The sequence below is a fragment of the Thamnophis elegans genome, chromosome 16 (genome assembly GCF_009769535.1).
Source record: "Thamnophis elegans isolate rThaEle1 chromosome 16, rThaEle1.pri, whole genome shotgun sequence".
In the NCBI taxonomy this organism is placed as follows: Eukaryota; Metazoa; Chordata; class Lepidosauria; order Squamata; family Colubridae; genus Thamnophis; species Thamnophis elegans.
In genome coordinates, this window is record NC_045556.1 from 11,740,736 (window position 1) to 11,767,291 (window position 26,556).

At 42.0% G+C, this 26,556-nt stretch overlaps 1 protein-coding gene across 5 annotated transcripts in view; it reads left to right on the forward strand.

Moving 5' to 3' along the window:
• Positions 1-26,556, forward strand: part of ADAMTSL3 (ADAMTS like 3) — a 194,071-nt gene that overhangs the window by 96,468 nt on the left and 71,047 nt on the right. For all 5 annotated transcript variants that reach the window (XM_032232505.1, XM_032232504.1, XM_032232507.1 and 2 more), the window contains 2 exons: positions 8,237-8,363; positions 18,470-18,544. In XM_032232505.1, the coding sequence (XP_032088396.1) occupies positions 8,237-8,363; positions 18,470-18,544 (202 nt within the window). The remainder of the gene's footprint in view (positions 1-8,236; positions 8,364-18,469; positions 18,545-26,556) is intronic.

Here is a 26,556-nt window from a genome sequence, read left to right on the forward strand (position 1 = left end):
TTGGCAAGCTGCACACTGATCTATCAAGTTGTTTCGTGCAAGGGCCATTTCCCTTCCATCTGTTTTCTTTACACTATGGACAGTGGTGGGGTTCAAATAATTGAACAACTGGTTCTCTGCCCTAATGACCAGCTTGGTAGGCGTGGCTCGGTGGTCATGTGGGTGGGTGGGTGTGGCCAACTCAACATCACTCACATCGATGGGCGCTTCGCCTTAGCTGTGACAATGTAATAAGGGTTAACTGGAGAGGCAGTTTCTGTAAGCAGGGCAATCAAGATGAGGCTAGAAACAACACCAGAATGTTTCCTTCCTGCCTTCCTTACAGGATTAGCCCTGTGAAGTGGGAAAAAAACAAAAGGAGATTTCTTGCAACAACCAGTTCTCTGAACTGCTTAGAAAGTTAACAACCGGTTTGAACACAATAGGTGTGAAGTGGCTGAATCCCACACGGACTCTGGATATTCAGTAGGCTTACTATGCATTACTAGCTTTCCTTCCAGCTCTGCATCCTACTTCTTACAGAATTCCTCTCTTATTTTGGAAGAGGCATCCTGCGTAATTTTTTTTGGGCATTCGCCACCATACTTTTTTTTCCACTGAGTTATTTGACGCTCACTTCGCACATCTATTCCAAGCAACCTAGGTCCTTATCAGAGGAAACAGATTGGGCCAATGACTTCTTGAGAGGCTGAACTTGATACTGGGGGTTTAAAAAGAAAAGGGAAAGGAGGTAACAAGTTTCTGGGAAAGTTATTTTGGAAACCCTTGGAGATTATGAGATCCAGATTGGGCAGGCCATTTAATCATACCTTTGCCTGATTCTTATTAACATGTAAAGTATTCAGAGTTTTCATATTAAAAGGTTCTGGGTTTTGTATACTAAAAAGCAGAGACATCACCCTGCCACCAAAAGTGTGTATAGTCAAGGCGATGGTTTTCCCAGTTGCAATGGATGGCTGTGAAAGTTGGACCATAAGGAAGGCTGAGCACCAAAGAATGGAGGCCTTTGAACTCTGGTTTCTGGAGAAGACTCCAGCGAGTCCCTTGGACTGCAAGGTGATCCAATCGGTCAGTCCTAGAGGAGATCAACCCTGACTCCTCTTTAGAAGGCCAGATCCTGAAGATGAAACTCAAATCCTTTGGCCACCTAATGAGAAAGAAGGACTCCCTGGAGAAGAGCCTAACACTGGGAATGATTGAGAGCAAAAGAAGAAGGGGACAACAGAGAATGAGGTTGCTGGATGGAGTCACTGAAGCTCTTCTAGTTTCTGGTGCACACATGCATACCAGCCAGCTGATCTTCACACATGCTGGAGCCCTGGAAACCTGAAGAGCAGCTGGTCTTTGAGTTTCCGGGGCTCCGGTGCACACATGCATGCATGGATGCACACATGTGCATTCCTGTTTGGACACTTGGTCCCGAAAAGATTCACCATCACTGCCTTAAGATCACTCACATGTCTTCACGGGGTTGCATGTCGCAAAGAAAAATGCATAATCTTAGTACTTGATTTTCTCCTGCTACTGGTACAGTGGTGGGATTCAGTCGGTTCACACCTATTGTGTTCGAACCGGTTGTTAACTTTCCAAGCAGTTGGGAGAACCGGTTGTTGGAAGAAATCTCATTTTATTTTTTCCCACTTCACAGGGCTAATCCTGTAAGGAAGGCAGGAAGGAAACATTCTGGTGTTGTTTCTAGCCTCATCTTGATTGCCCTGCTTACAGAAACTGCCTCTCTGGTTAAGCCTGATTACACTGCAACATGTAAGGCGACATGCCCATCGACATGAGAGATGTTGAGTTGGCCACACTCACCAAGTCACATGACCACCAAGCCCTGCCTACCCAGCTGGTCATTAGGGCAGAGAACCGGTTTTTAAATTATTTGAATCCCACCACTGCACTTGTAGTAATATTAGACTTACTTTTCCCATCCCTCTAACTGGGATTCTGTGAGAGTGACCGGAATTAGGTGAATGGTGGAAGCTTCTTTCATTACACTCAGTATGTAGCTTCTTGGGATAAGCCAAGACTAAAATAGTTTCTCAAGAAGATACTTTGCTCGGTATGATCAGTGTTTTAGATATTGTTATGTTTACTATCTTGACTTGGTCTTTTTTTAGCCTTCTCTTTCCCTCCACCTTTTCTTTTGGGTGATATTTAAGTCCTACCATCTGCTTAAGAAATGAACATTTTTGAATGTGGCCAGTTCTGCATTAACCTTCACATATCGAAAGGAAACATCCTGTGTTCATGGTTTTCATTTAAATCTAATTTGTTGGCTGAATCCAAATGGGAAGGAGAACTATAGAAACAGCTGTGGAAACTTTTTCTTTTTTTTTGGCTGATTTCTGGATTTACATTTTGAGAAATATTTATGAAGTTCTATCACCGCTTCTCAAGGGACGCGGTGGCTCAGTGGCTAAGGCGCTGAGCTTGTCGATTAGAAGGTCAGCAGTTCAGCGATTCAAATCCCTAATGCGGCGTAATGGAGTGAGCTCCCATTACTTGTCCCATCTTCTGCCAACCTACATGAAGCATGTAAAAATGCAAGTAGAAAAAATAGGAATCACCTTTGGTGGGAAGGTAACAGCGTTCCGTGCATCTTCAGGTTTAGTCATGCCGGCCACATGACCTTGGAGAAGTCTTCAGACAGGTTTGACTCTTTGGCTTAGAAAGGGAGATGAGTGCTGCCCCCTAGAGTCCGGAATGACTAGCACGTATGTGTGTGGGGAACCTTTACCTTTTTATAACCGCTTCGAATATATCAAGACTAATTTAGTCTTCACCTCTCCTTGTTTGTATTATTGTGGGTTATTTAGTAACCCTAGTTTTCATTCTCTCTCGTAATTTTTTTTCTTTGTTTTTTTTAAAACTTGTTTAAGAATATTTTATTTTCATTTCCATAACATATAATCACATGTATATTATTACATAGAGAATATCATGTTGTAAGAGAAAACAATGTATTCTCTCTCGTAATTTTAAAGCTATTGGTTTAAAAAAAAATACTCTTATTTCCCAAAGAAGGAATGGGTGGAAATTTAACTTTTAGTGTAATCTTTGTGGTGATATGACTAGATTTAGGTATCTTCAGATCTGCTTCTACATGTATTGTGGAGTGATTCAGAAGGTACAATTCCAACAGAACAATAGAGTTGGAAGGGAATTTGGGCGTCTTATAGTCCTACCCCCCTGCTCAGGCATTAAATCCTATACCATTTCAGACAATGGTTCTCCAATCCATTAAACATCTCTGATGTTGGAGAACCCACCACAAAGGTTTGTTGAACTTCAATCTAAGGATCTCAGTCACACGGCCAATGTTGAGGGACACCAGGAGTTCAGAAAGAAGAATAGAAAGATAATTGCCATCCCTTTCTACACCAGGAATTAATTCCAACCGTCATTTGTAAATTATTGTTTTGACAATTAGGAGAGCGCTTAGAGATGTCTCAAGGGCAAAGTGGGCCATCTAAGTTGAGGAAATCAGTTCTGCCACGAAGAGGGGGACAACTTATTCTCCAAAGCACCTGAAGGCAGAACAAGAAGCAATGGATGGAAAGTGATCAAGGACAGACCCAGCTGAGAACTAAGGAGGAATTTCCTAACAACAATTAACCAGTGGGACAGAAGTTGCCTTCAGAAGTTGTGAATGCTCCAACACTGGAGGTTTTTAAGAAGAGATTGGGCAGTCACTTGTCTGAAATGGTATAGGGTCTCCTGCTTGCATAAGGGGTTGGACTAGAAGACCTCCAAAATCCCTTCCAACTCTCTTGTTCTGTTTGTCAGAGTTTGCTGCGTAAGTTCAAATCCAGAAAGCACACAGAGATAACTGATTCAGCTGGATTCCTCAACTTCTTTATATACATAAGAATCGATGAATAAATGTACAATACCAACAGGGGGTTCTTCCAAGGAAACATGAGCCAGGAGAGTTGCTGAGTGCATGCACACCAGGCAGATGCTCTCTTTTGGGTTTAAATGCACACACGTACTCCAGTTTTAGCACTCGGTGCTGAAAAGGTTAACCATCACTGGCCTATGAAATTCATGCTTTTCTTTTGCTATTTAGCTGTTTTGCAAAAGGCTATTTTTTTTAAAAAAAATTCTGTTCTAAGTAAAAACTTCATAGCTTTCCCGATACACATATTATCTTTCATTTTTTTTCTGTCTCTCCAAAAAAAACAAACCCACAAACATTTACACACATAACCCACACATAAACATTGTTTGGAACGCTTACTATAATCTGACCCTTACAACATTTGGGTCAGTTTTTACAGCTATGCTGTGATGGTTCATGTTAACAGTTTGACAGAGTCCCAATTCTTCCATTAATCACTTTTTCCTTAAATTTATTGTCACTTATTTCATTTGAGGCAATAATCCTAGAGGTTTATTTTTTTAAGCAAAAAAATAAAAGGGGAAAAGCTACTTATAATTATTTCTGGATATGCCCTAAAAGGTTGCAGATGTTTTCCCAATCTGCCTGTAATATTTATAGTTGATCCCTTTGCTCAGTAAATAGCCAACAATATGAGGTGCATTGAGCCGAACGAATGCCTTAATTGTTAAAATCTTGGATTCTTTTATGGCTGGTTGAGATGAAGTGTGAAACTGAGCAAAGGCCTTTGCCAGACAGTTTTCCTGTTCAGCCCTCTATATGGTTGAAACTCTGCATTCTTAATAAATTAAATGTATCCCATGTTCAAGGAACAGCTTTTCAAAAATAATCATGAGTCATTTTTACTGAACTGCTGTTGCTTTCGGAAGAATTCAAGCCTTGAAGCTCGATGGCATCAAATCAAGGTGTTGAAATCAAGGTGAAGTATTAGTAAAGGTAAAGGTTCCCCTCACACATATGTGCTAGTCGTTCCCGACTCTAGGGGGCAGTGCTCATCTCCATTTCAAAGCCGAAGAGCCAGCTCTGCCCGAAGGCATCTCCGTGGTCATGTAACCAGCATGTCTAAATTCCGAAGGTGCACATAACGCTGTTATCTTCCCACCAAAGGTGGTTCCTATTTTTCTATTTGCATTTTTTACACGCTTTCGAACTCCTAGGTTGGAAAAATGGTGGGTCAAGTAACGGGAGCTCACTCCGTTACGCAGCGCTAGGGATTTAAATTCACTGAACTGCCAAACTTTCTGATCGGCAAGCTCAGCATCTTAGCCACCGAGCCACTGTGTCCCTCTTAAAGTATTAGTACCGCTTTATAAAACCTTAGTAGGTCCAGATCTGGAATACTGCATCTAGTTTGGGTACCACATTATTAAAGAACAAGATGTTGAGACTTTGGAAAGAGTGCAGAGAAGAGCAGCTAAAATGATTATGGACCTGGAGACTGAAATATATGAAGAACGGTTGCTGGAATTGGGTATGTCTACAAGTTTAATGAAAAGGAGGACTAGGGGTGACATGACAGCAGTTTTCCAATATTCAAGTGTCTGCCACAAAGAAGAAGGGGGGGTCAACTTATTTTCCAAAGCGCCTGAAGACAAGAGAAGAAACAATGGATGGAAACCAATCAAGGAGAGAAGCAACCTAAAATTGAGGAGAAACTTCCTAACAGTGAGAACAATTTACCAGTGGAACAGCTTGCCTTCAGAAGCTGTGGTTGCTCCATCAGTGGAGAGTTTTAAGAAAAGATTGGACAGCGACTTATCTGAAATGGTATAGGGCAGTGGTCTCCAACCTTGGCAACTTTAAGACTTGTGGACTTCAACTCTGGGAGTTGAAGTCCACAGGTCTTAAATTTGCCAAGGTTGGAGACCACTGGTATAGGGTCTCCAGCTTGAGCAAAGGGTTGGACTAGAACAAGGGTGTCACACTAAGGCCCGGGGGCCAGATCCGGCCCACGGGGTGCTTAGATCTGGCCCGTGGGGCCGCCCTGGAAACAGCAAAGGACCTTCCCGCTGTACCTCTGCCGGCAAAAATGGAGCACAGGAGGGCTGCAGGCAGCCCTGCTGAGCTCCATTTTCATTGGCAGAGGGTTGCAGGAAGCCGTCGCAGCCAAAAACGGAGCTCGGGAGCCCATTTTTGCCACCACAGGCACCACTGACATGAGTGATGTCGAGCTGGCCACACCCACCCTGCCCCCCAAAATAAATCCTGATGCGGCCCTCAATGAAATTGAGTTTGATACCCCTGGAGTAGAAGACCCTAACCTGGTTGGAAGGTAAAATGTAAGGAGGATGTTTGTGTAAATGCACACACACACACACACACACACACACACACACACACACACACTGCAAAGGACACTGGCAATTCACTGGTAGACCTTCTGCAACATCCTCTGTTCTCTTTGGGCATGGGGGGAAATGCTTACTTTTCCTTTTAATGTAAGTACTCGAATTTACTGCTGCGATACTTTTACAAATGTTGTGATGTAGCTTTCTATTCAAATTACAGTACAAATACATAGATATTGGAGGAAAAAGTTTATGAAAATAAGTTGCCAGCTTAAAGCGATACGTGAATACATGATACACGAATAAATGCTTTTCCTGCTTGGAAAATATTTCCATTGAAAAAATAGCGGAACTGTTTATTCAAAGTATGCGCTACTTTTTTTGGGGGGGGGAGTTGTAGACTGACACGCTGATGCAGAAGTAGGATGAAATTACTTTAAGGTTAAGGGTCCTTTTCTCTCAAATAACATTTTCCTTCTAATTTAATTTTCTCCATGTTGCGTGTAAGAAGAAAGGAATGAGGGCCAGAGGTTATAAACGTTTTATTGAATAAAACCATTGGGTTGGATTAAGGTAGAATCAGATTACAGATTGGTAGATACACCAAATCAATGGGAGAGAACCTTAAATCATCCACTTGATCTTTGTGAGCTTATTCTAAGCATTATTCCTCCTCCCCCCCACCTTCCAAGGCAGATCATGTTTTTTAATGGAGACAGACATAGAAACTTGGAATAGGGGAAGAAGTTGAGAAGCTGAATCTGAAATGAAACAAAAACAATAAGCTGCTTAAATTGAATTTTGTTATTTGGGAACTGCACAGAGATACTTATAAGGATCTCAAAACGGCAATATTGCCATTGAGAGAGATATTGCTGTCACTGATACAATGCAATATCTTGGCCCTTCGTTGTCTACAAATGAATCCTTGTCCAAAGCTTAGGCTTTCTTGCTTTGAATGTGATGAAAAGTAACGTCTTTTTAACCTCATAGTGATGGAGATTTTTAAGTGCTGGGAGACACAATGGTGTTTCTTTGACTCGGTAATTAAGAAAATATTGTAATGCGCAGAAATGTACACATTAATACTTACCGTTAAGGATAACTAAGGGACCTGGTGGCTCAATGGCTAAGTCCCTGAGCTTGTTGATCAGAAGGTCGGCAGTTCAGTGGTTCGAATCCCTAGCGCCGCGTAATGGAGTGAGCTCCCGTTACTTGTCCCAGCTTCTGCCAACCTAGCAGTTCGAAAGCACGTTAAAAGTGCAAGTAGAAAAATAGGAACCACCTTTGGTAGGGAGGTAAGAGCGTTCCCTGCACCTTCAGCATTTAGTCATGCCGGCCACATGACCACAGAGACATCCTTGGACAGCGCTGGCTCTTCGGCTTTGAAACGGAGATGAGCACCGCCCCCCAGAGTCGGGAACGACTAGCACATATGTGCAAAGGGAACCTTTACCTATTAAGGATAAAGGAGAATCTGAATACTTTTTTATATGGGATATATTTTATCAATGGCTAGACAGCAGAAACAGAAGTTAGAAAGGAGAAGACATAAAAAAGAGGAAACATTAATGTGGAGAGCTGTTAAAGGAGATGTTAAGTATTATTGCTGTTAGATTATTATATTTTTATATTTATATAATGAATACTACAACAAATATGTGGATTATGATTGTTTAAAAAATAATTGTACCCAGACCACACACTGTTCGATGGAAATTGAATGTTATATGAATGAAATAAATAAAATCTGGGAAAAAATAGGGTTTCTCTGACTAACACAGACATTTTAAACATTTTATTAGGCAGGGACACCAAAAGAGTTTCATTGTCATGGCCTAAAAACTGAAATCCATTAAGGAATAATTACGGTACTTTAAAGCACTTTTCCTGCTGACGTTAAAATGTGCTTTGATGGTGGTGGTGGTGGTGGGGGGAACCAAAGGCAACTTAGACAGAGAGAATGTGATGTTTTCGCTCTAGAAAACTAAGTGGGCTGGGTCGGTTTCGCCCTTCTGACTCCGGTGTTGTTAATTGGCAGGCCGTAGGTTGTGATCGACAGCTTGGGAGTCACGCCAAAGAAGACAACTGTGGGATCTGCTCAGGGGATGGTTCCACCTGCCGGCTGGTCAGAGGGCAAACCAAGACACACCTTTCCTCAGAAAAAAGTAAGTCTCCAGCAACTCAATTATGTGATATTTATCTTCAATGTTGTCCTACGTTATTATCAACGGGGCTCTTACTGTGGATTGAGCCAATTTAAGTGTTGTGGCCGTTGGCTCTTCCAGCAGCTGGATGAGGAGATGAGAAGGAGGCATGGGAGTCAGGATCAGCATTAAGGCAACCTGAGAGCTCCGGGGGAGGGAGAGGGAATGGAGCTGGCATAGAGACAGAGGTGGAGCCTGGGGGCTGTCCGTCAGCCCTCAGATGGAGAGTCAACAACACCCAGATCTGGAGGTGGTTGATGAGGAAGAGGAGGAACAGCCGGATCCAGTGCCTGATGCATGGATGCACAGAAGGCAGAGGAGAGGAGAACAGTGGAAATCTATGGGCCGGTCCTTGGGAAGGAAAAGCCACCGCTGCTAGCGAAGCCCCATCCTAGCTCTGGGGATAAAAAGCAGGGGGCGCAGGTGAATAGATGTGGCAGACAACTATTCATCTCCAGGCCTGCCAGACTTGTTAGCCTTTGGTGAGAGGTAAACTTATTGCCGGGGCTGCTGGCACTCCTACTAAAGGAATCATTGCAGAGGGTTTGTTGCATTTGAGAACTGGGTCAGAACTTTAAGTGAACCTAGAATTATTTGAAGTTTGTTTTGGGAAAAGTTTGTGTTAAGTTGTTGTTCTTCTCAGCATTCCAAGTATCATGTAGAATTAAATCAGAGTCCAAGGCAAAACGATCCTTAAAGTTCCAATTTAATAAAGCAGACATCTTAGCACATCTGTGCAATCCCAATTCTGGAAATTACATCAGAATCCCACCCAGTTGAAAGGTCATGATCTTGTCCCCACACCCACAAATCCATCACATGGTCCAATCTTCTTCTTCCACGCTGTCATCTCCACCCAGCTGCTTCCGGTCGGGTGTAAAAGTGTGGAGACAAAAGATGACCTTGGTCTTCTAGAAAAGAATGACAACAACACATTCCACAATCCTACTCCTTTCTATTCCCCCCTCCCATCAACTATACTAATGAAACAACATAATGAAATAAGAGAAAGTGTCGCAGACCAAAACTCTAAAAGGAATATAATTGCAGGCCTGACAGTTCTATTATGTAAGGCTGACTCTTGGGAGAATTATGCAAGTATCTGAAAGATGAGCTTTAAGAGAGATATTCAATTGAGTAAACACCATTTTGGGAGCGAGGGGGGAGGATGCCTTCAAGACAGCATTGACTCCCTGGACTAAAATCTCTTAGCAAGTTTTGGGAAGAGATTTGCTTCTAAGCGCTCTTAATCACGATCCCAAAATGAGAACCAGTTTGATGTGGTGATTATGGCATCAAGCTAGAAGCCAGGAGATTTAGGAATTCTAAATTAAATTAAATTTAGGAATTAGGGACGTGGCTAAGATGCTGACCTTGTCAATTAGAAAGGTCAGTGGTTCGAATTCCTAGCACCGTGTAACAGAGTGAGCTCCCGTTACTTGTCCCAGTAATGCTTACTGCTAAGGATAACTAAGGGACCTGGTGGCTCAATGGCTAAGACCCTGAGCTTGTTGATCAGAAGGTCAGCAGTTCAGTGGTTCGAATCCCTAGCACTGCATAACGGAGTGAGATCCCATTACTTGTCCCAGCTTCTACCAACCTAGCAGTTCAAAAGCACGTAAAAAATGCAAGTAGAAAAATAGGAACCACCTTTGTTGGGAAGGTAACAGCATTCCATGCGCCTTCGGCATTTAGTCATGCTGGCCACATGACCACGGAGACGTCTTCAGACAGCACTGGCTCTTCGGCGTTGAAACGGAGATGAGCACCAGCAGGACCAGAAGCAATGGGTGGAAACTAACCAATGAGAGGAGCAACTTAGAATTAAGGAGAAATTTCCTGACAGTTAGAACAATTAATCAGCGGAACAACTTGCCTCCAGAAATTGTAAATGCTCCAACACTAGAAGAGATTAGATAACCATTCGTTTGAAGAGGTGTTGAGTTTTCTGCCTAAGCAGGGGGTTGGACTAGAAGACCTTTAAAGTCCTTCCCAACTCTGTTATTCTATTCTATTTTATTCTATTCTTGACTCATTGATAAATTCATAAATTAGATCTATTTCCCTGTGGACCACCAGCATTACTCAAATACTTAATTGGAGGGTATTTTTAAAACAAGAATGCTGCCACCAGATATTTAATTGGAGAATATTTTTCAAAAGAGAATGCTATCACATATAAAACAATGAAAAATAACATGATGGTAGTGATTATTCGTAGCCAAAAAAATATATATATTTGCTTTTCGCTCTTACTTACATTGGGCAAATGATGAACCAGTCACTTTCAGAAAAGTGTATTCCAGTCGTAATCTGTTTCCATTCTGATCCCATTCCCCCTCTTTGTGAAAGAAAGATAAAATTCATAGAAAACTGGGGCCTTTGAAGGAGAGTTAAATACCAAAATAGACAAATTCATCTGCTAAATCTGGATATTTTTCCTGGCTGAACTTCTGTGGTTCAGCTGTTGGATTGTTTGGAGGGCAAAAAATAAAAATAAATAAATCTCCATTTCTACATTGTGGAGAAGATCAGAAAGCGGGCAGCTACTTTCTGAAATAAAGCTTCAGAAAATTGGGATCCTGCCTGCTGCAATATGAAAGTATCAGGAATTTGGCTGGAGAGAGAACTCATCAAGAAGATAGGGTTCAATTTTTTTCCTTTGTATCCAAGAGAGAGGTGGCATTCAAAAGAGGTTGAACCATTGCCACTAATGGAGGCGTCAAACTGAGTTTTGAGAAAGACTTGGCTTTATTGTGGAGCCTGATATCCCCTCCCCTCCTAGTATTTCTGGACAAAGAATACATTTCAGATTCCCTCTAGATTGGATGTTCTTTGGATCAAAGTCACTGTTGCATGTTTTTCTCATCATTCCACTGCTGTGTGGTTTGGAAAATCTAGCCCAAATCATGTTTCTCCCCCTCCCCCATCCCACTTTGGGTGTAAATATATGATTCCATAATTGATCACTGTGCCTAAGTCAATAGCCTCATTTCCCGTTTTGTCACTGATTTGTTGCAGTGTGTAGTTTAAAAAAAAACCAAACACTACATTAAAAGATATGGTTTTTGTATATACAATACAATAGCAGAGTTGGAAGGGACCTTGGAGGTCTTCTAGTCCATCCCCCTGCCTAGACAGGAAACCTTATACCGTTTCAGACAAATGGCTATCCAACATCTTCTTAAAGACTTCCAGTGTTGGGAAATTCACAACTTCTGGAGGCAAACTGTTCCACTGATTAATTGTTCTAACTGTCAGGAAATTTCTCCTCAGTTCTAAGTTGCTTCTCTCCTTGATTAGCTTCCACCCATTGCTTCTTGTTCTACCCTCAGGTGCTTTTGGAGAACAGTTTGACTCCCTCTTCTTTGTGGCAACCCCTGAGATATTGGAAGAATGCTATCATGTCTCCCCTAGTCCTTCTTTTCATTAAACTAGACATACCCAGTTCCTGCAACCGTTCTTCATAAATTTTAGCCTCCAGTCCTCTAATCATCTTTATTGCTCTTCTCTGCATTCTTTCTAGAGTCTCCAAATCTTTTCTACATCGTGGTGACCAAAACTGAATGCAGTATTCCAAGTATGGCCTTCCCAAGGCCTTATAAAGTGGTATTAACCCTTTTATTAATTTACTGTGAATTCTTCTCATTCCCATCCAATGAGGTCTTTCAAGGGAGGATTTACAGTCACAGACCTTATCTGGCTTGGAGAGCTGTCAGGCTGATCTCTGCAAAACTTGGCAAGGAGTCTTGGAGAGTCATGAAACAATTAAGCGAACTAATTGTCTCCTGCAAACTCCACTCCCCTTTCACTCCTCTTATATTTCCTCTGGGAGGGGTCATTCATTGTCCACCTGTGGCCTTACTCCCAAGTCGACCCCTGTTCTTTAGTTGTTCCCTTCGTCTGGCAGCTATGCGCACACTGGGAACAGGCTTCAGCTGTTCCTCTGCCTCACTGATGTCGTGACTCTGAAGGCAGCTGATAACTGGCAGACTGCCCAGGCCCCCTCTCTGCTTCTGACACAGAGCCCTCATCAGAGCCTTCCCCAGACTCCAGGACTGGCCCAGGTTCCTCCCCAACCTCCTCACTGTCCCAAACTGCTGCCAGCTTTACTAGCCACTGGCGTGTCACACCAGCATGCCTACTGTCCCTGTCTTACTGTCCCCATTTATCTGTATTTACTTCCTTTTTTCATGTTTATGGTCATACCTATACTTGTTATCTTGTACATGTTTGACCATCAAACAAACAAAGAAATAAATAATTGGGTTTCTTCTCTGTATGTTCTAGTGCTTCTAGTGCAGTGTTTCTCAACCTTGGCAACTTGAAGATGTCCGGACTTCATCTCCCAGAATTCCCCAGCCAGCGAATGCTGGCTGGGGAATTCTGGGAATTGAAATCCGGACATCTTCAAGTTGCCAAGGTTGAGAAACACTGTTCTAGTGCTTCCTAATAGATGAATAAAAGAAGGATGCTCCCTTCTATCCAACAATCTAATTTAGTTCAATGTGGGAACAACACCACTTTATTCCAGCAGACAGTCAGGATTTCTTTTCTTCTTTTTTTGTTCCATACTTTTTACCTTTTGGGGGTCCCACTTGACTGCTTCTCTTGAATTGAGGAAAGGGTTTGGCAATATGGTTAGAGGGAAATATGAAGCAAGGTCTGCGGTATTCCTTTCTGTTGAAAGATAATGGCACCAGACTAAAATGGATACTATCTGTCTAATGACCCGTACGTCCTTTTTCTATTTCCTGAGCTCCCTGGTGCTGTTTTTTAGGATTTAATGACTTCATTTCCCCTGACTTTGGAATGTATGAACTGTTAATTCTTTGAGGCTGCAGCAAGGTTCCATAAAGTGCATCAGGGCTTATGAATTGTGACATGCTTTTAGTCCCTTTAGGCTTGCAGTGGAGGAAAAGAGTATGTTTAATTTTTTGTGGCAGGCAGTATGTGGTATTAATGCCTCCCTCTCCATAATACTAGCGCTAAGCATTGTTGTCAGCAGGAAACAAAGATAATTCTCTCTCATTCTGTCATTCCTTTGCACACATTTCTGCTTCTTGCCCTCTGTATAACTCTGAAGAGTTGTAAAGCTTGAAGCTAAAAACATAACTTCAAGATCTTGCTTGCATATGAGAAAAACCATAGTGCTTTCTGTTGTAAATCCCTACAATAGAGAGGTGAGCTACACAATAGCATTGCTACATTCGCTGTTAGTGGCTTAGCAATATCAAAGGGTCAAACCATTCCAGCTGAGCTTTTAAATAATGGTTCAAATCCAATTCAGGACATTGGTTCTGTTTGGATAAGGCCAGTCCATTAAACTGCAAATTGGACCAAATGTCTCTTCAAGTCAAAACCAGAACTGGGCTAATCTTAGAACTGGCTTGATCCCCTGGTTGCCACTGACAAATAATGTATGCAGGAATGGCCATTCTAGAAGATTTCCACTGTATGGAGCCGAGGTGGCGCAGTGGTTAAATGCAGCACTGCAGGCTACTTCAGCTGACTGCAGTTCAGCAGTTCGGCTGTTCAAATCTCACCGGCTCAGGGTTGACTCAGCCTTCCATCCTTCCGAGGTGGGTAAAATGAGGACCCGGATTGTTGTTGGGGGCAATATGCTGACTCTGTAAACCGCTTAGAGAGGGCTGAAAGCCCTATGAAGCGGTATATAAGTCTAACTGCTATTGCTATTGTTAATTTCTAATTAAGACAAATGATTCTAATTTCTAATTAAGACAAAAGAGTGCAGAGAAGAACACCAAAGATGATTAGGGGACTGGAGACTAAAACATATGAAGAACGGTTGCAGGAACTGGGTATGTCTAGTTTAATGAAAAGAAGGACTAGGGGAGACATGATAGCAGTCTTCCGATATCTCAGGGGTTGCCACAAAGAAGAGGGAGTCAAGCTATTCTCCAAATACACCTGAGGATAGAACAAGAAGCAATGGGTGGAAGCTAATCAAGGAGAGAAGCAACTCAGAACTAAGGAGAAATTTCCTGACAGTTAGAACAATTAATCAGTGGAACAGCTTGCTTCCAGAAGCTCCTGATAACAGTAATTGTGTATAGTCAAGCCTATGGTTTTCCCAGTTATAATGTATGGCTGTGAAAGTTGGACCATAAGGAAGGCTGTGCACCAAAGAATTGAGGCCTTTGAACTTTGGTGCTGGAGAAGACTCCTGCAAGTCCCTTGGACTGCAAGGTGATCCAACCGGTCAGTCCTAGAAGAGCTCAACCCTGACTGCTCTTTAGAAGGCCAGATCCTGAAGATGAAACTCAAGTACTTTGGCCACCTAATGAGAAGGAAGGACTCCCTGGAGAAGAGCCTCATGCTGAGAAAGATTGAGAGCAAAAGAACAAGAGGACAACAGAGAATGAGGTGGCTGGATGGAGTCACTGAAGCAGTGGGCATGACCTTCAATGGACTCCAGAGGATGGTAGAAGACAGGAAGGCCTGGAGGAATGTTGTCCATGGGGTCACAATTGGTTGGACACTTCTCAACTAACAGCAGCAGCAGCAACAACAACAACATATTGTTTTGGAAATTATGGGAGCCACCAGTGCAAAACTCTTGCATCTCCTACAATTCCTAGTAGACATCTGTTTCCAAAATGGTTATGCCTTTGGGCTAGTCATGAGGAAGACTTGTGCCTTCTACCTCCCATCTTTCCTCTTCTTTTCCAGTCTAAATACAGGTGCTTTAGGAAACCATACAATGCTTCTGTGGGGTGGAGCAATTTAAATACTAGACCACAAAAGCTTCCTTAAAGTCTTGCTCTCCTACAGGCTTGTTCCTGAACGGTTCTTGTAAAGGGAATACTGCTGGTTGTATCTGAATACTCCTGCTGGTTGTATCTGCTTTGCGCTGTCCGTGGTCCTGACAGCTTTATGTCTTCCATGAGGCCTGTCTTAACCTGATGCAACTTTGCAATGTGTATTGTAGCACAGAGTTCCTGTGAGTAGCTAAGCTAACATGATTTGGTGGGAGAGAGCCTCCTGTCTGTTCAGGTTGTGTCCTACACTGCCTGAAGTCCTGCCCCATTTGAGCGCCTCCGAATATACACGCTTTCCTGCTGTTTCCACTGATTATTTTCGGTCTCTATCTTTTAACCAGAGGGGACACAGTGGCTCAGTAACTCAGATGTCTATCAGAAAGGTCGGCAGTTTGGTGGTTTGAATCCCTAGCGCCATGTAAAGGAGCGAGCTCCTGTTACTTATCCCAGCTTTTGCAGTTCGAAAGCATGTAAAAATGCAGGTAGAAAAATAGAAACCACTTTTGGTGGGAAGGTAACAGCATTCCGTGCGCCTTCGGCATTTAGACATGCCAGCCACATGACCACAGAGATGTTTTTGGACAGCGCTGGCTCTTCGGCTTTGAAACGGAGATGAGCACTGCCCCATAGAGTTGGGAACGACTAGCACATATGTGCGAGGGGAACTTTTACCTTTTCCTTGTGCTTGAAGGAGTCTTTTCTGCATTATGCTCTTTCAAATATTTGAAAGGAAATTGAGTATCACCAATTCTCTTCCCTGGGTAAACTATACCATTTCTTACAGAACCTGATTTCCGATCTACTCCACTGCCCTACTGACCTCCTGTTGACCTAATCTACTTCGTGCTAATGTACCTTTGAAAATATGGAGCACTGGTTATAGCTTTCCAAATACACCCTATTGCAAAATAGGGCAGAAATATTATTTCCTGCATCCAAAGTGGTATGCTTCCCTTAATCAGGGAAATACTATTATTATATTCATCTGCATTAACAGAAACATACCACCATGGATGTGATGAGGAGGAGGGGGGAGGGGAAGGAGGAGTGGGAGGAGGAGGAGGAGGAGGAGAAATTGAGATTGTTTCCCTTTTTTGCCCCAGCACCCAGAATCTACTACTCCCCACAAGCAAAGCTGACTATTCATAAATGAAATAAAAATGGAAATTATAAAACATGATTGTAGCTTCCCCCCTCCCTCTTAAATATAAGAACGGAGTGGGTACTTTTTCATCCTTCCCCCATTTCTGAAAACAACATATTTCTTATTGACTGATTTAATAGAATTGTAGAGCTGAGCAACCCCCTGTACGCTGCTGTGTAAGAATACAAGAGTTTTTGTTTCGGTAACTGCTAATGGCAGGCCTTTTAAATTTGCAGGCTTGATGGCAGATTGGGGTTCACGCTGAGAGCCCAGTGAGCTTATTAATGTCCCCCTCCATGAAAAACATCCAGAATATTCTACAGAGGCAGCACTCAGGGCTGTACCTTATGAGCATGTGAAGAGTTGAATAAGACTTGAGGCCTGGCTAAACCAGAGGTCTCTTGAAGCCATGGGCCAAAATATCCTTTATCCAGCTACAATGCACTAGATGGTTTCCTACTTGTGAATTACAGGCCTCATCTTTGGGGCATTTTTCCTCAGAAATAAATTGCAAAATCTCTCAATTTGAGAGGTTAGGGTAGGCTGTTCTTTTCCTGAGAATCTTCCTTATTTTTCCTTCAACTCCTTTACGGCCATCTTGTCACCACTCTCTATCGCAGTGATTTTTTTAATGTTAATGTGGGTAAAATGAGAACCCGGATTAATATCGGGTTTTGTCTCAATAAGACTGATAACGCATTCACTCTTTATCCAGATTTAGAAAACAAATGTGATTTATCCGAAGGTTTGCCTGCTTAATAATTTTCATTGCAACAAATAAATAAATAAATTGCAATTCGGTAGCGGCTTTTGGAAAGGCCCATGAAGGTCACAGATAATTTTCCTGAATATGGATTTTTTTTCAGATTGATCATCTCTCCAAAAGAAAGGCCTTCCTTCCTTCCTTCCTTCCTTCCTTCCTTCCTTCCTTCCTTCCTTCCTTCCTTCCTTCCTTCCTTCCTTTCTTTCTTTCTTTCTTTCTTTCTCTTTTTTCTTCCTTCCTTCCTTCCATACTTTTCTTCCTCCCTCCCTCCCTTCTTTCCTTCCTTCCTTCCTTCCATACCTTTCTTCCGTACCTTTCTTCCTCCCTCCCTTCTTTTCTTCCTTCCTTCCTTCTTTCCTCCCTCTCTCCCTCTCTTACTTCTTCCTTCTACCCTCCTTTCCCTCCTTCCCTCCCTTCCTCCTTCCTTTGTCTTTTGCCTTTCTGTTCTTTCTGTTCTTTCTTTCTTTCTTTCTTTCTTTCTTTCTTTCTTTCTTTCTTTGACTAAATGTAAAATTAATATTGTTATTATTATTTATTAACCACATTTATATGCCGCCCAATCCCGAAGGATGTTGCTGATCAAATAAACTATTTTAAATTATACTTGCAAGTTTGGAGTGGGGGGAGGTAAAATGATTGCTAAGGCCGGTTTGAACAAGGGCATGAAAGATGTGGCACCAAGAGATGGCTTTTGAACTTCTCGTCACATTTTTTAAATAGCAGCCCTGCAAGCAGCATTATAAATGGCCACTGAACTTAAGAGCTGCCTGTGGATTCTGAAAGAGTACATTGAAATATAGGCTATACTTGTCACTACAGCTGCAAAGCCAGATGTAGACAACTGTAAAATGTTTCTGTATATAAATAAATTAAAATGTTTAAAAAGAGGCTTAAGTTGACAGATTCAGGGCTCTGATTTGGGGTGTTTTTTTTTAACCTTTAGCAAGTTTTTAGGATTTAGGTAGTTGATTTGTGTATATTTATAGAAGTTAAATTGTGGACAAAATCTAGGCAAACAGTCATTAATTGTTTTTACCAGGAAGCATTCTGCACAGAATAACTTGTTCATGTTTTAATTCGGTGTGGTAATTAAAATATATAGTCCGAGCATTAAGACTTTAATGACTAACGTCTTATGAGGGTGAATAGAAAATAAGTATCCAATGGATGGATTTACAGATCCACAGGTAACATCATAGCAGCCTCATTTAGAAATCAGTTTTAGGATAACGTATTGAATGGCACCCATGTTTATAAAATAAAAGGAACATTTGCTGCATCGTATTTTGTGAGTGTATCTTAAAAAAAGTCTAGACATGGAATAATTATCTTGTAAAATAATTTATTTGAATCAGTGTGTTTAATTTTTTTTTTTTAGGGGAGGAAACAATCATTGCTGTTCCACATGGAAGCCGCAGTGCAAGAATTACTATAAAAGGACCAGCACAACTTGGTATGGGCCAATTCATTTAATTTATTTAATTTATTTAATTTATTTAATTTATTTAATTTATTTAATTTATTTAATTTATTTAATTTATTTAATTTATTTAACTTATTCAACTTATTTAATTTATTATTTAATTTATTTAATTTATTTAATTTATTTAATTTATTTAATTTATTTAATTTATTTAATTTATTTAATTTATTTAATTTAATTAATTTATTTAATTTATTTAATTTATTTAATTTATTTAATTTATTTAATTTATTTAACTTATTTAACTTATTTAACTTATTTAACTTATTTAATTTATTTGCTGCCCGTCTCAACCACAAGGTGATTCTGGAAGGCTTGCAACATTCACTATGAGCAGAGTGTTCTTTAAGAAAAATCAATCCTATTCATGTTTTAATACTCCGAAGTTTTGAAGTTTAAGTGTACTTGAATCTCTGACTTCTTTATCTATCTACTAGCTGATAACCCTGCACTACCCGGGTATTTATTTATCTCAACCCTCCTTCCATGAACGTCGCCCCAATTTCTAAAGTTGGATTTTCCCCTTTACCAGAGGGAGCCGGTAGAAGCCATTTTAAGGCACAGCAGACTGTATCTTAACAGAGCACAAACACCCAGAGCACTTACCCCCACAGTATTTGTTTCCAGAGAGTAAGTCATATGTGTACCACATTTAGTTGAAATTGCTCAAGGTATTCCAGTGTTATGCTGGAACATAAACACACACACATACACACACACAGAAAATTATTAATACTGTATTTGGGAATAAGTTATGTTTATTACTGGAAGCAGTTTTGTAGCATTTTTTCCTGTATTTCTTTATTCAAAAGGTGGGGGGATGGCTGGGTTTATCCAGAAGGTTTAGCTCTAAACCAGAATTATCAAGCACAATTTAGGTGTTCATATAATATACTGAGGGACATGGTGGCTCTGTGGCTAAGACGCTGAGCTTGTGGATCAGAAATGTCAGCAGTTTGGTGGCTCGAATCCCTAGCGCCGCATAACACAGTGAGCTCCCGTTACTTGTCCCAGCTTCTTCCAACCTCGCAGTTCAAAAGCATGTAAAAATTCAAGTAGGAAAATTGGAACCACCTTTGATGGGAGGGTAACAGTGTTCCATGCGCCTTCGGTGTTTAGTCATGCTGGCCATATGACCACAGAGACGTCTTCGGACAGCACTGGCTCTTTGGCTTTGAAACAGAGATGAGAATCGCACCCTAGAGTTGGGAATGACTAGCACATATGTGCGAGGGGAACTTTTACCTTTTATAACATACTGGGAGACACAGAAGAATCATAGCTTGCTTAAGAAGATGGCTTGGTTCCCACAACATAAACTATACAGAAGAGCCATGGTGGCACAGTGGTTAGAATGCAGTATTACAGGCTAATTCTGCTGACTTCCAGGGATTCATTCTTGACCACTGCAGTTGACTCAGCCTTCCACGGTCGGTAAAATGAGGACCCAGATTGTTGGGGGCAATATGCTGACTCTGTAAACAGCTTAGAGAGGGCTGTAAAGCACTGTGGAAGCGGTATATAAGTGCTATTGCTATGCAACTTATTTTAACATAATCTATTGAAATGTGTAATTCCAGTTGGTAAGACAATAAGATTCCTTGACAATAAGATTCCAATTTAGTATTTGTCCTCCTTGATTACAGGAGGACAAATCCTTTGATTGTTTTATGTACAAGCATGTGGATGATGATGATTGCAAGTTTGTTCCCACTCCAGTTGCAAATGGATTTTGCTACCAGTGCGAAGAGATTTATTTCCCGTTTGTTTAACATTTCAATAGTTGCAGGGGATGAGTAAGTGGATTTGAAGCTAAGGAGAGGGCTGTTGGAAGATATTGTAGGCTTTCCAGAAGTATTAAGGATATCGAATCCAAAATAAGCCAGCGTCCTCTGAAAATAATCCTCCTGCCCTAGAAGCAACATAACCAGAAGCTAATATTTTCACAAGTGGCTAATGCTAGATAACCAAGTTCATGAACTTACAAGAGTCTAGTTGGAAGCATACGGAAAGATGCTAAATTTCTTTTTTTCCCCTCATTTGAGTGACAGAAGCTTGCATTTTAAATCGTTAGTCCTGTGAGCGAATTCGCTAATTTTCTTTATAAGTATTAAAAAGAAAAATACAGTACATAGTTTGAAGATTTGGAGATGGAGGCCTTTTTTCTTTTCTTTTTTAAAAAAAGCCTTATGTTTTTTCTTGGGGAATAATGCAAGAGTGGAAAAAAATTACGAATTCTAACAGGCTGGTTTTCTATCAGAAACCACTGTTCCCAGCTTAGCACATGACATAAGAGAGATTCAACAGCCCCCTTTAAGTGCCACTTCTAGCCAGTAAGGGCCATTGGTGGCAATCTATATTTCTACAGAAACTTTCTAAATTAATACTTTTATTTCAGACCTCTTTGTCTCATTCATCCTAACACTGAATTTCCTCTTTTAAAGCAATGGAAAAAGGTGGCGTGATGCATTTCTCTTTGACCCAACACCTTTTCCTGCTTAATCGTTCAAAGTAGTCCTTGAATTAGGACTGACAATTATGTTCCCAAGATATGCCAGTCATAAAGCAGGTCATCCCATAACTGGACCGGATGTTATGATCTTTTAGGTCAGTGATGGAGAACCTACGGCGCATGGGCCACAGGTGGCACCCAGAGCCCTCTCTGCAGGCATACAAGCTGTCACCCAGCTCAGCTCCATTGCACATGTGCGCATGCCTTCTACCAGCCGGCTGATTTTCAGGTCTCTGCCGCACATGCGTGGGGAGCTGGGTGTCATGCAGGGTGGGGGGGAGCGCAGGGTGGTCGTAAGCACATGCGCAGGGGTGGCAGGATGCATTGCATTATGGGTGGGCACGAGTGTGTGTGTGTGTGCTGTTGCGCACATGCGTGCGATTTGAGCACATGAGTTCAAAAAGGTTAGCCATCACTGTTTTAGGTGGTGGTTTATTAAGTGAACGCCACAGTGGTTAAGCAAACTCATTGCTTTGGGGCATTTTTCCCCCCAGGAAGCCAGATGTAAATACTTTTTTTTTCTGGAAAAAGAATTGTCATAAATTGGGGGGTCACATGGCCCTGGGATGCTGCAAACAGCTCTAAATGCCAGCCAATTGCCCCAAATGTAGTCATGTGACCGGAGAGACGTTGTAACTTTGGAACCTAGTTGTAAGTAACTTTTGATGGGGCCTGTCATAATTTTGAATGGTGGCGAAGCAGCCATTCATAAGTCGAAGACTCCCTGGATCCGTTCAGAACCCACTGTAGCTTCAAAGACTTTAGAATTAACAATACAATACAATAGCAGAGTTGGAAGGGACCTTGGAGGTCTTCTAGTCCAACCCCCTGCCTAGGCAGGAAACCATATATCGTTTCAGACAGATGGCTATCCAACATCTTCTTAAAGACTTCCAGTGTTGGGGCATTCACAACTTCTGGAGGCAACTTCTGTTCCACTGATTAATTGTTCTAAATGTCAGGAAATTTCTCCTTAGTTCTAAGATGCTTCTCTCCTTGATTAGTTTCCCCCCATCGTTTCTTGTCCTGCCCTCAGGTGCTTTGTAGAATAGTTTGACTCCCTCTTCTTTGTGGCAGCCCCTGAGATATCGGAACACTCCCATCATGTCTCCCCTAGTCCTTCTTTTCATTAAACTAGACTCATCCAGTTCCTGCAACTGTTCTTCATATGTTTTAGTCTCCAGTCCCCTAATCATCTTTGTTGCTCTTCTCTGAACTCTTTCCAGAGTCTCCACATATTTTTTACATCGTGGTGACCAAAACTGAATGCCGTATTCCAAGTGTGGCCTTACCAAGGCCTTATAAAGTGGTATTAACCCTTCACGTGATCTTCATTCTATCCCTCTGTTGATGCAGCCTAGAACTGTGTTGGCTTTTTTGGCAGCTGCTGCACACGGCTGACTCCTATTTAAATTGTTTCTTTCTTTTTGGCCACAGCATACAACATTCTGCAGTAGTTTCCGTTTAAATGTATCTGCTAATGTGACCCCCATTTCCTCCAGTTTGCAGAAATATTTTTGGAGTGTTGTGGACCCAGTGTTCGACTCGCGGCTATTAATGCTAGATGCATTAGATCTATGGCAGCTTGTTACCAATGAAATCCAAGCCTGGCACCCTTCTTGAAAACACATGTTGCATTCATGATTTCTGGCACTGATCGAGCTACTGCTTTTTATTTAGCACCCCTCCCCCTTCCGCATAAGTCAGCAGTAAAATAGATCATGCGCCCCGTGTAGTTCTTGCGATAAGGATCCCTCTTGTGGATGTCATGAGGTGCTCTCCTAAAACTGACAGGGTCCATCTTTTAATCGGAGTTGGCTAAGATTTCACTTGGCTGGGTTAGTAGTTAAGTGTTCACCCACGGCAAACAAAGGCCTTGTTATGTTCAAGTTGTAACTTAGACGACTTCACGGGGTGTAAGGTTCAAAAGACATTTCAAGCTACCCCTTTTGTAGGGAGATATGCTTGGAAAGTCAATTTCTGTTATTTCCAGATGGCCACAAGCAGATTTGTAAAAATATTACTTTCCTTTTGAAGAAATGGCTGTACATAAATTCACCGCACAGCCCTCTGCTCGGTGCTCATTCCTCAGAGAAATTGGTATTGACAGGCTGAGTGAGACTAGAGAAGAACTGATCTTGTAGGTAAGCTCTGGAGCTGTTGGTGCCGCATCTTGGAAAAATATTACAGGTATTTAGTGGCTGTTTGAAGTTGCAACAGCACTGAAGAGTGACTTATGACCTTTTTTCACACTTGTGACTTTCCCGACAGCACTCCTCCAAGGCAGGTATAACAAGACCCTATTAGCAGAATGAGCATGTATATGCGATAAAGGTAGATAGCGACAGAAATTCTGGTCCCAGTGGTGGTTATAAGTCAAGGACTCAGTGTCAGCGTTCCAAATACCATGTAGAATCAAATCAGAATCAAAGGCAAAACTATGCTTCAAGTTCCAATTTAATAAAGCAGGCATGTTGGCACATAGCTGTGGGATCCCAACTCTGGAAGTTACATCAGAATCCCACCCAGTTAAAAGTTCACGATCTTGTCCCCACACCCACAGTCCATCACATGGTCCAATCTCCTTCTTCCACGCTGGCGTCCATGCCCAGCTTCTTCCGGTCAAGTGTACTGGTGTGGAGACAAAGGATGACCTTGCTTCTAGCAAAGAATGAAAAACAATACATTCCAAAATCCTACTCCTTCTATTCCCCCCTCCCATTGACTATACTTAAAGGAACAGCATAATGAAATTAGAGAAAGTGTGGCAAGCCAAAATTCTAAAAGGAATATAAATGCAGGTCTGACACTCAGATGGATATAAGCTATTGTTAATTGCCATTTGCAAACCTATCTCACAAGACACTTAGAAGGATGATTTGATGCATAAAATGAGCCACGGTGGTGCAGTGGTTAGAACCCAGTACTGCAGGCTAATTTCGCTCACTGCTGGATGGCTGCAGTTTGACAGTTCGATTCTCACCGGCTCAAGGTTGACACAGCCTTCCATCCTTCCGAGGTCAGGGAAATGAGGACCCAGGTTGTTGAGGGTAAGGGCAAGATGCTGGCTCTGTATACCACTTTGAGAGGGCTGTGAAGCACTGTGAAGCAGTATATACGTCTAAGTGCTATTGCCATTCCTTCCTTCCCATCCTCCCTCCCTCCTTTCCTCCCTTATTCCTTTTCTCATTCTCCATCTTGGTGGCATAGTGGTTAGAATGTCGTATTGCAGGCTAACTCTGCCCCCTGTCAGGAGTTTGATCCTGACCGGCTCAATGTTGACTCAGCGCTCCATCCTTCCGAGGTGGGTAAAATGAGGACCCAGATTGTTGGGGGCAAGAGGCTGACTCTGTAAACCGCTTAGAGCGGTCTGTCAAGCACTATCAAGCGGTATATAAAAGTGCTCTTGCTCTTGCTAAAAGCTTCTGATGTTGTTTACATATTACCAGATCTCTTTACCTCTGAAGGATTCTAAGTGTTGTTTAAATGATGCCTGTTGTTTTTTAAGGGACATCTGATAAATGACTTCCTTTACAACGCATGAGTTCGAATATACTTCTGTCTAGACAGAGAGGATCAATTCTATCCCTCTTTTCCAACACCATTGTTTTGATTGGAATGAGACCAAGAATAAATTTGGACTGGCACCCTTTATCAAGAGAAAGATATTCAGGTTCTCCCTGTGCCCTTGCATTGTTTCCTTCCTTTTAAGGCCCAGGGAATATGCTGCCTCGAGGTCATTTGTAAAGCTGTGACAAGTGATTACTGGAACCTTTGCAAGATTTTGCGAAAGTACGACTCTGGTATGCTTTGATGGGTTGTGAATTATTCAGCGTGATGAGCAAATTCAATAGCTGGAGTAACACCGAAGTTGTTAGGGCTGCTGGCATTTGTTGCATCAAGGCAGAACTCAAGTAGACCTTTGACTTGGCCAAGGAGGTCGTATTCTCATAGTGTGTTTTGATATAAGATCTTATTGTTGGGGGAGAGGAAGGACGTAAACAGCTTTCCTTATGTAGATGAAATCTCTGGAGAAGGTTCTAATGCTGAGAAAGGATGGAAGTGTTGTGGCCCACCACTGTCCATTGCAGCTGGTAGCAGATTCAGACAGTGAGGAAGTTGGGGAGGAGGTTGGGCCAGTCCTGGAGTCTGGGGAAGGCTCTGATGAGGGCTCTGCCTCGGAGACAGAGATGGGGCCAGGGCCATCCGACAGTTACCAGCTGCCTTCAGAGTCGGATATCAGTGGAGCAGATGAACAGCTGGAGCCTGTTCCCGATGTGTGCATGCACAGAGGTGCCAGGAGAAGGGAACAGCTAAGGAACAAGGACCGAATCAGAAGCAAAGGCACAGATGGATGGTGAATGATCCCTCCCATAGGAAATAAAGAGGAGCGAAAGGGGAGTGGAGTTTGCAGGAGACACGTAGTTCAATTCATTAGGGTGAAGATCTGTTCCTTCCTTCTTGCTAAGTAATTTCTGCTGCAGCATGGCATTTGGAAAATATTGGCCTGGCAACTCTCCAAGCCTGATTAAGGTCTTTAGTTGTTAAATCCTATGAAAGACTGTTTGCTGGGACTTTGCTGGAGAGGAGTTCCCTTTAACCTAAATAAAAGATGTTTTATTGGGATGAGGAGTCTACTTCATTTTCTTGGGAGGCCTAGGTCAGAACAGGAAAGAAAGAGAGGAAGAGGATATCCAGCAGTAAGGTGGGTGGACACAGTTGCAATGATGATGGTGCCCAGTTAGAAGATCTGAAACACCAAGATGGGGACAGATCATTACAAAAAAAATTCTATCTTTAAGTTTGCTAAAAGTTGACACTGACTTGATGGCACATAACCAATCAGTGCAGCTAAGAATAGAATAGAATAGAATCAGTGGTGGGTTTCAAAAATTGTTCGAACCTACTCTGTGGGTGTGGCCTCCTTTGTGGGAGTGGCTTGCCACCCATGTGACCGGATGGGAGTGGCTTGCCGCCTATGTGAACAGATATGAAGATGCCGATGACACTTGTCATAACCACCTTAAATTACCTCACACACAGCACTGGCCTGCATAAGAATATGATGTAAACTTGTTTTTTAAAAGGCATCTTTGGTTTGCGTTAAAACAACTTCAACACACGCAATGTTCTGATTGCACCGCAAACGCAGTAGTCATCCTTACCTTTCACAGAGACACTGAGTTTTATAAATATGAGCATGATAGTGTAGAATAATCATATCCAAAGACCAGTGGTGGGTTTCAAAAATTTTTGGAACCTCTTCTGTAGGTGTGGCCTGCTTTCCGGGTCCACTGGTGGAACCTCTTCTAACTGGTTTGGTAGATTTGATGAATCGGTTCTACCGAATAGGTGCGAACTGGTAGGAACCCACCTCTGAATAGAATAGAATAGAATAGAATGGAATGGAATGGAATAGAATAGAATAGAATAGAATAGAATGTAGGGGAGAGGAGAGGGGAAGAGAAGA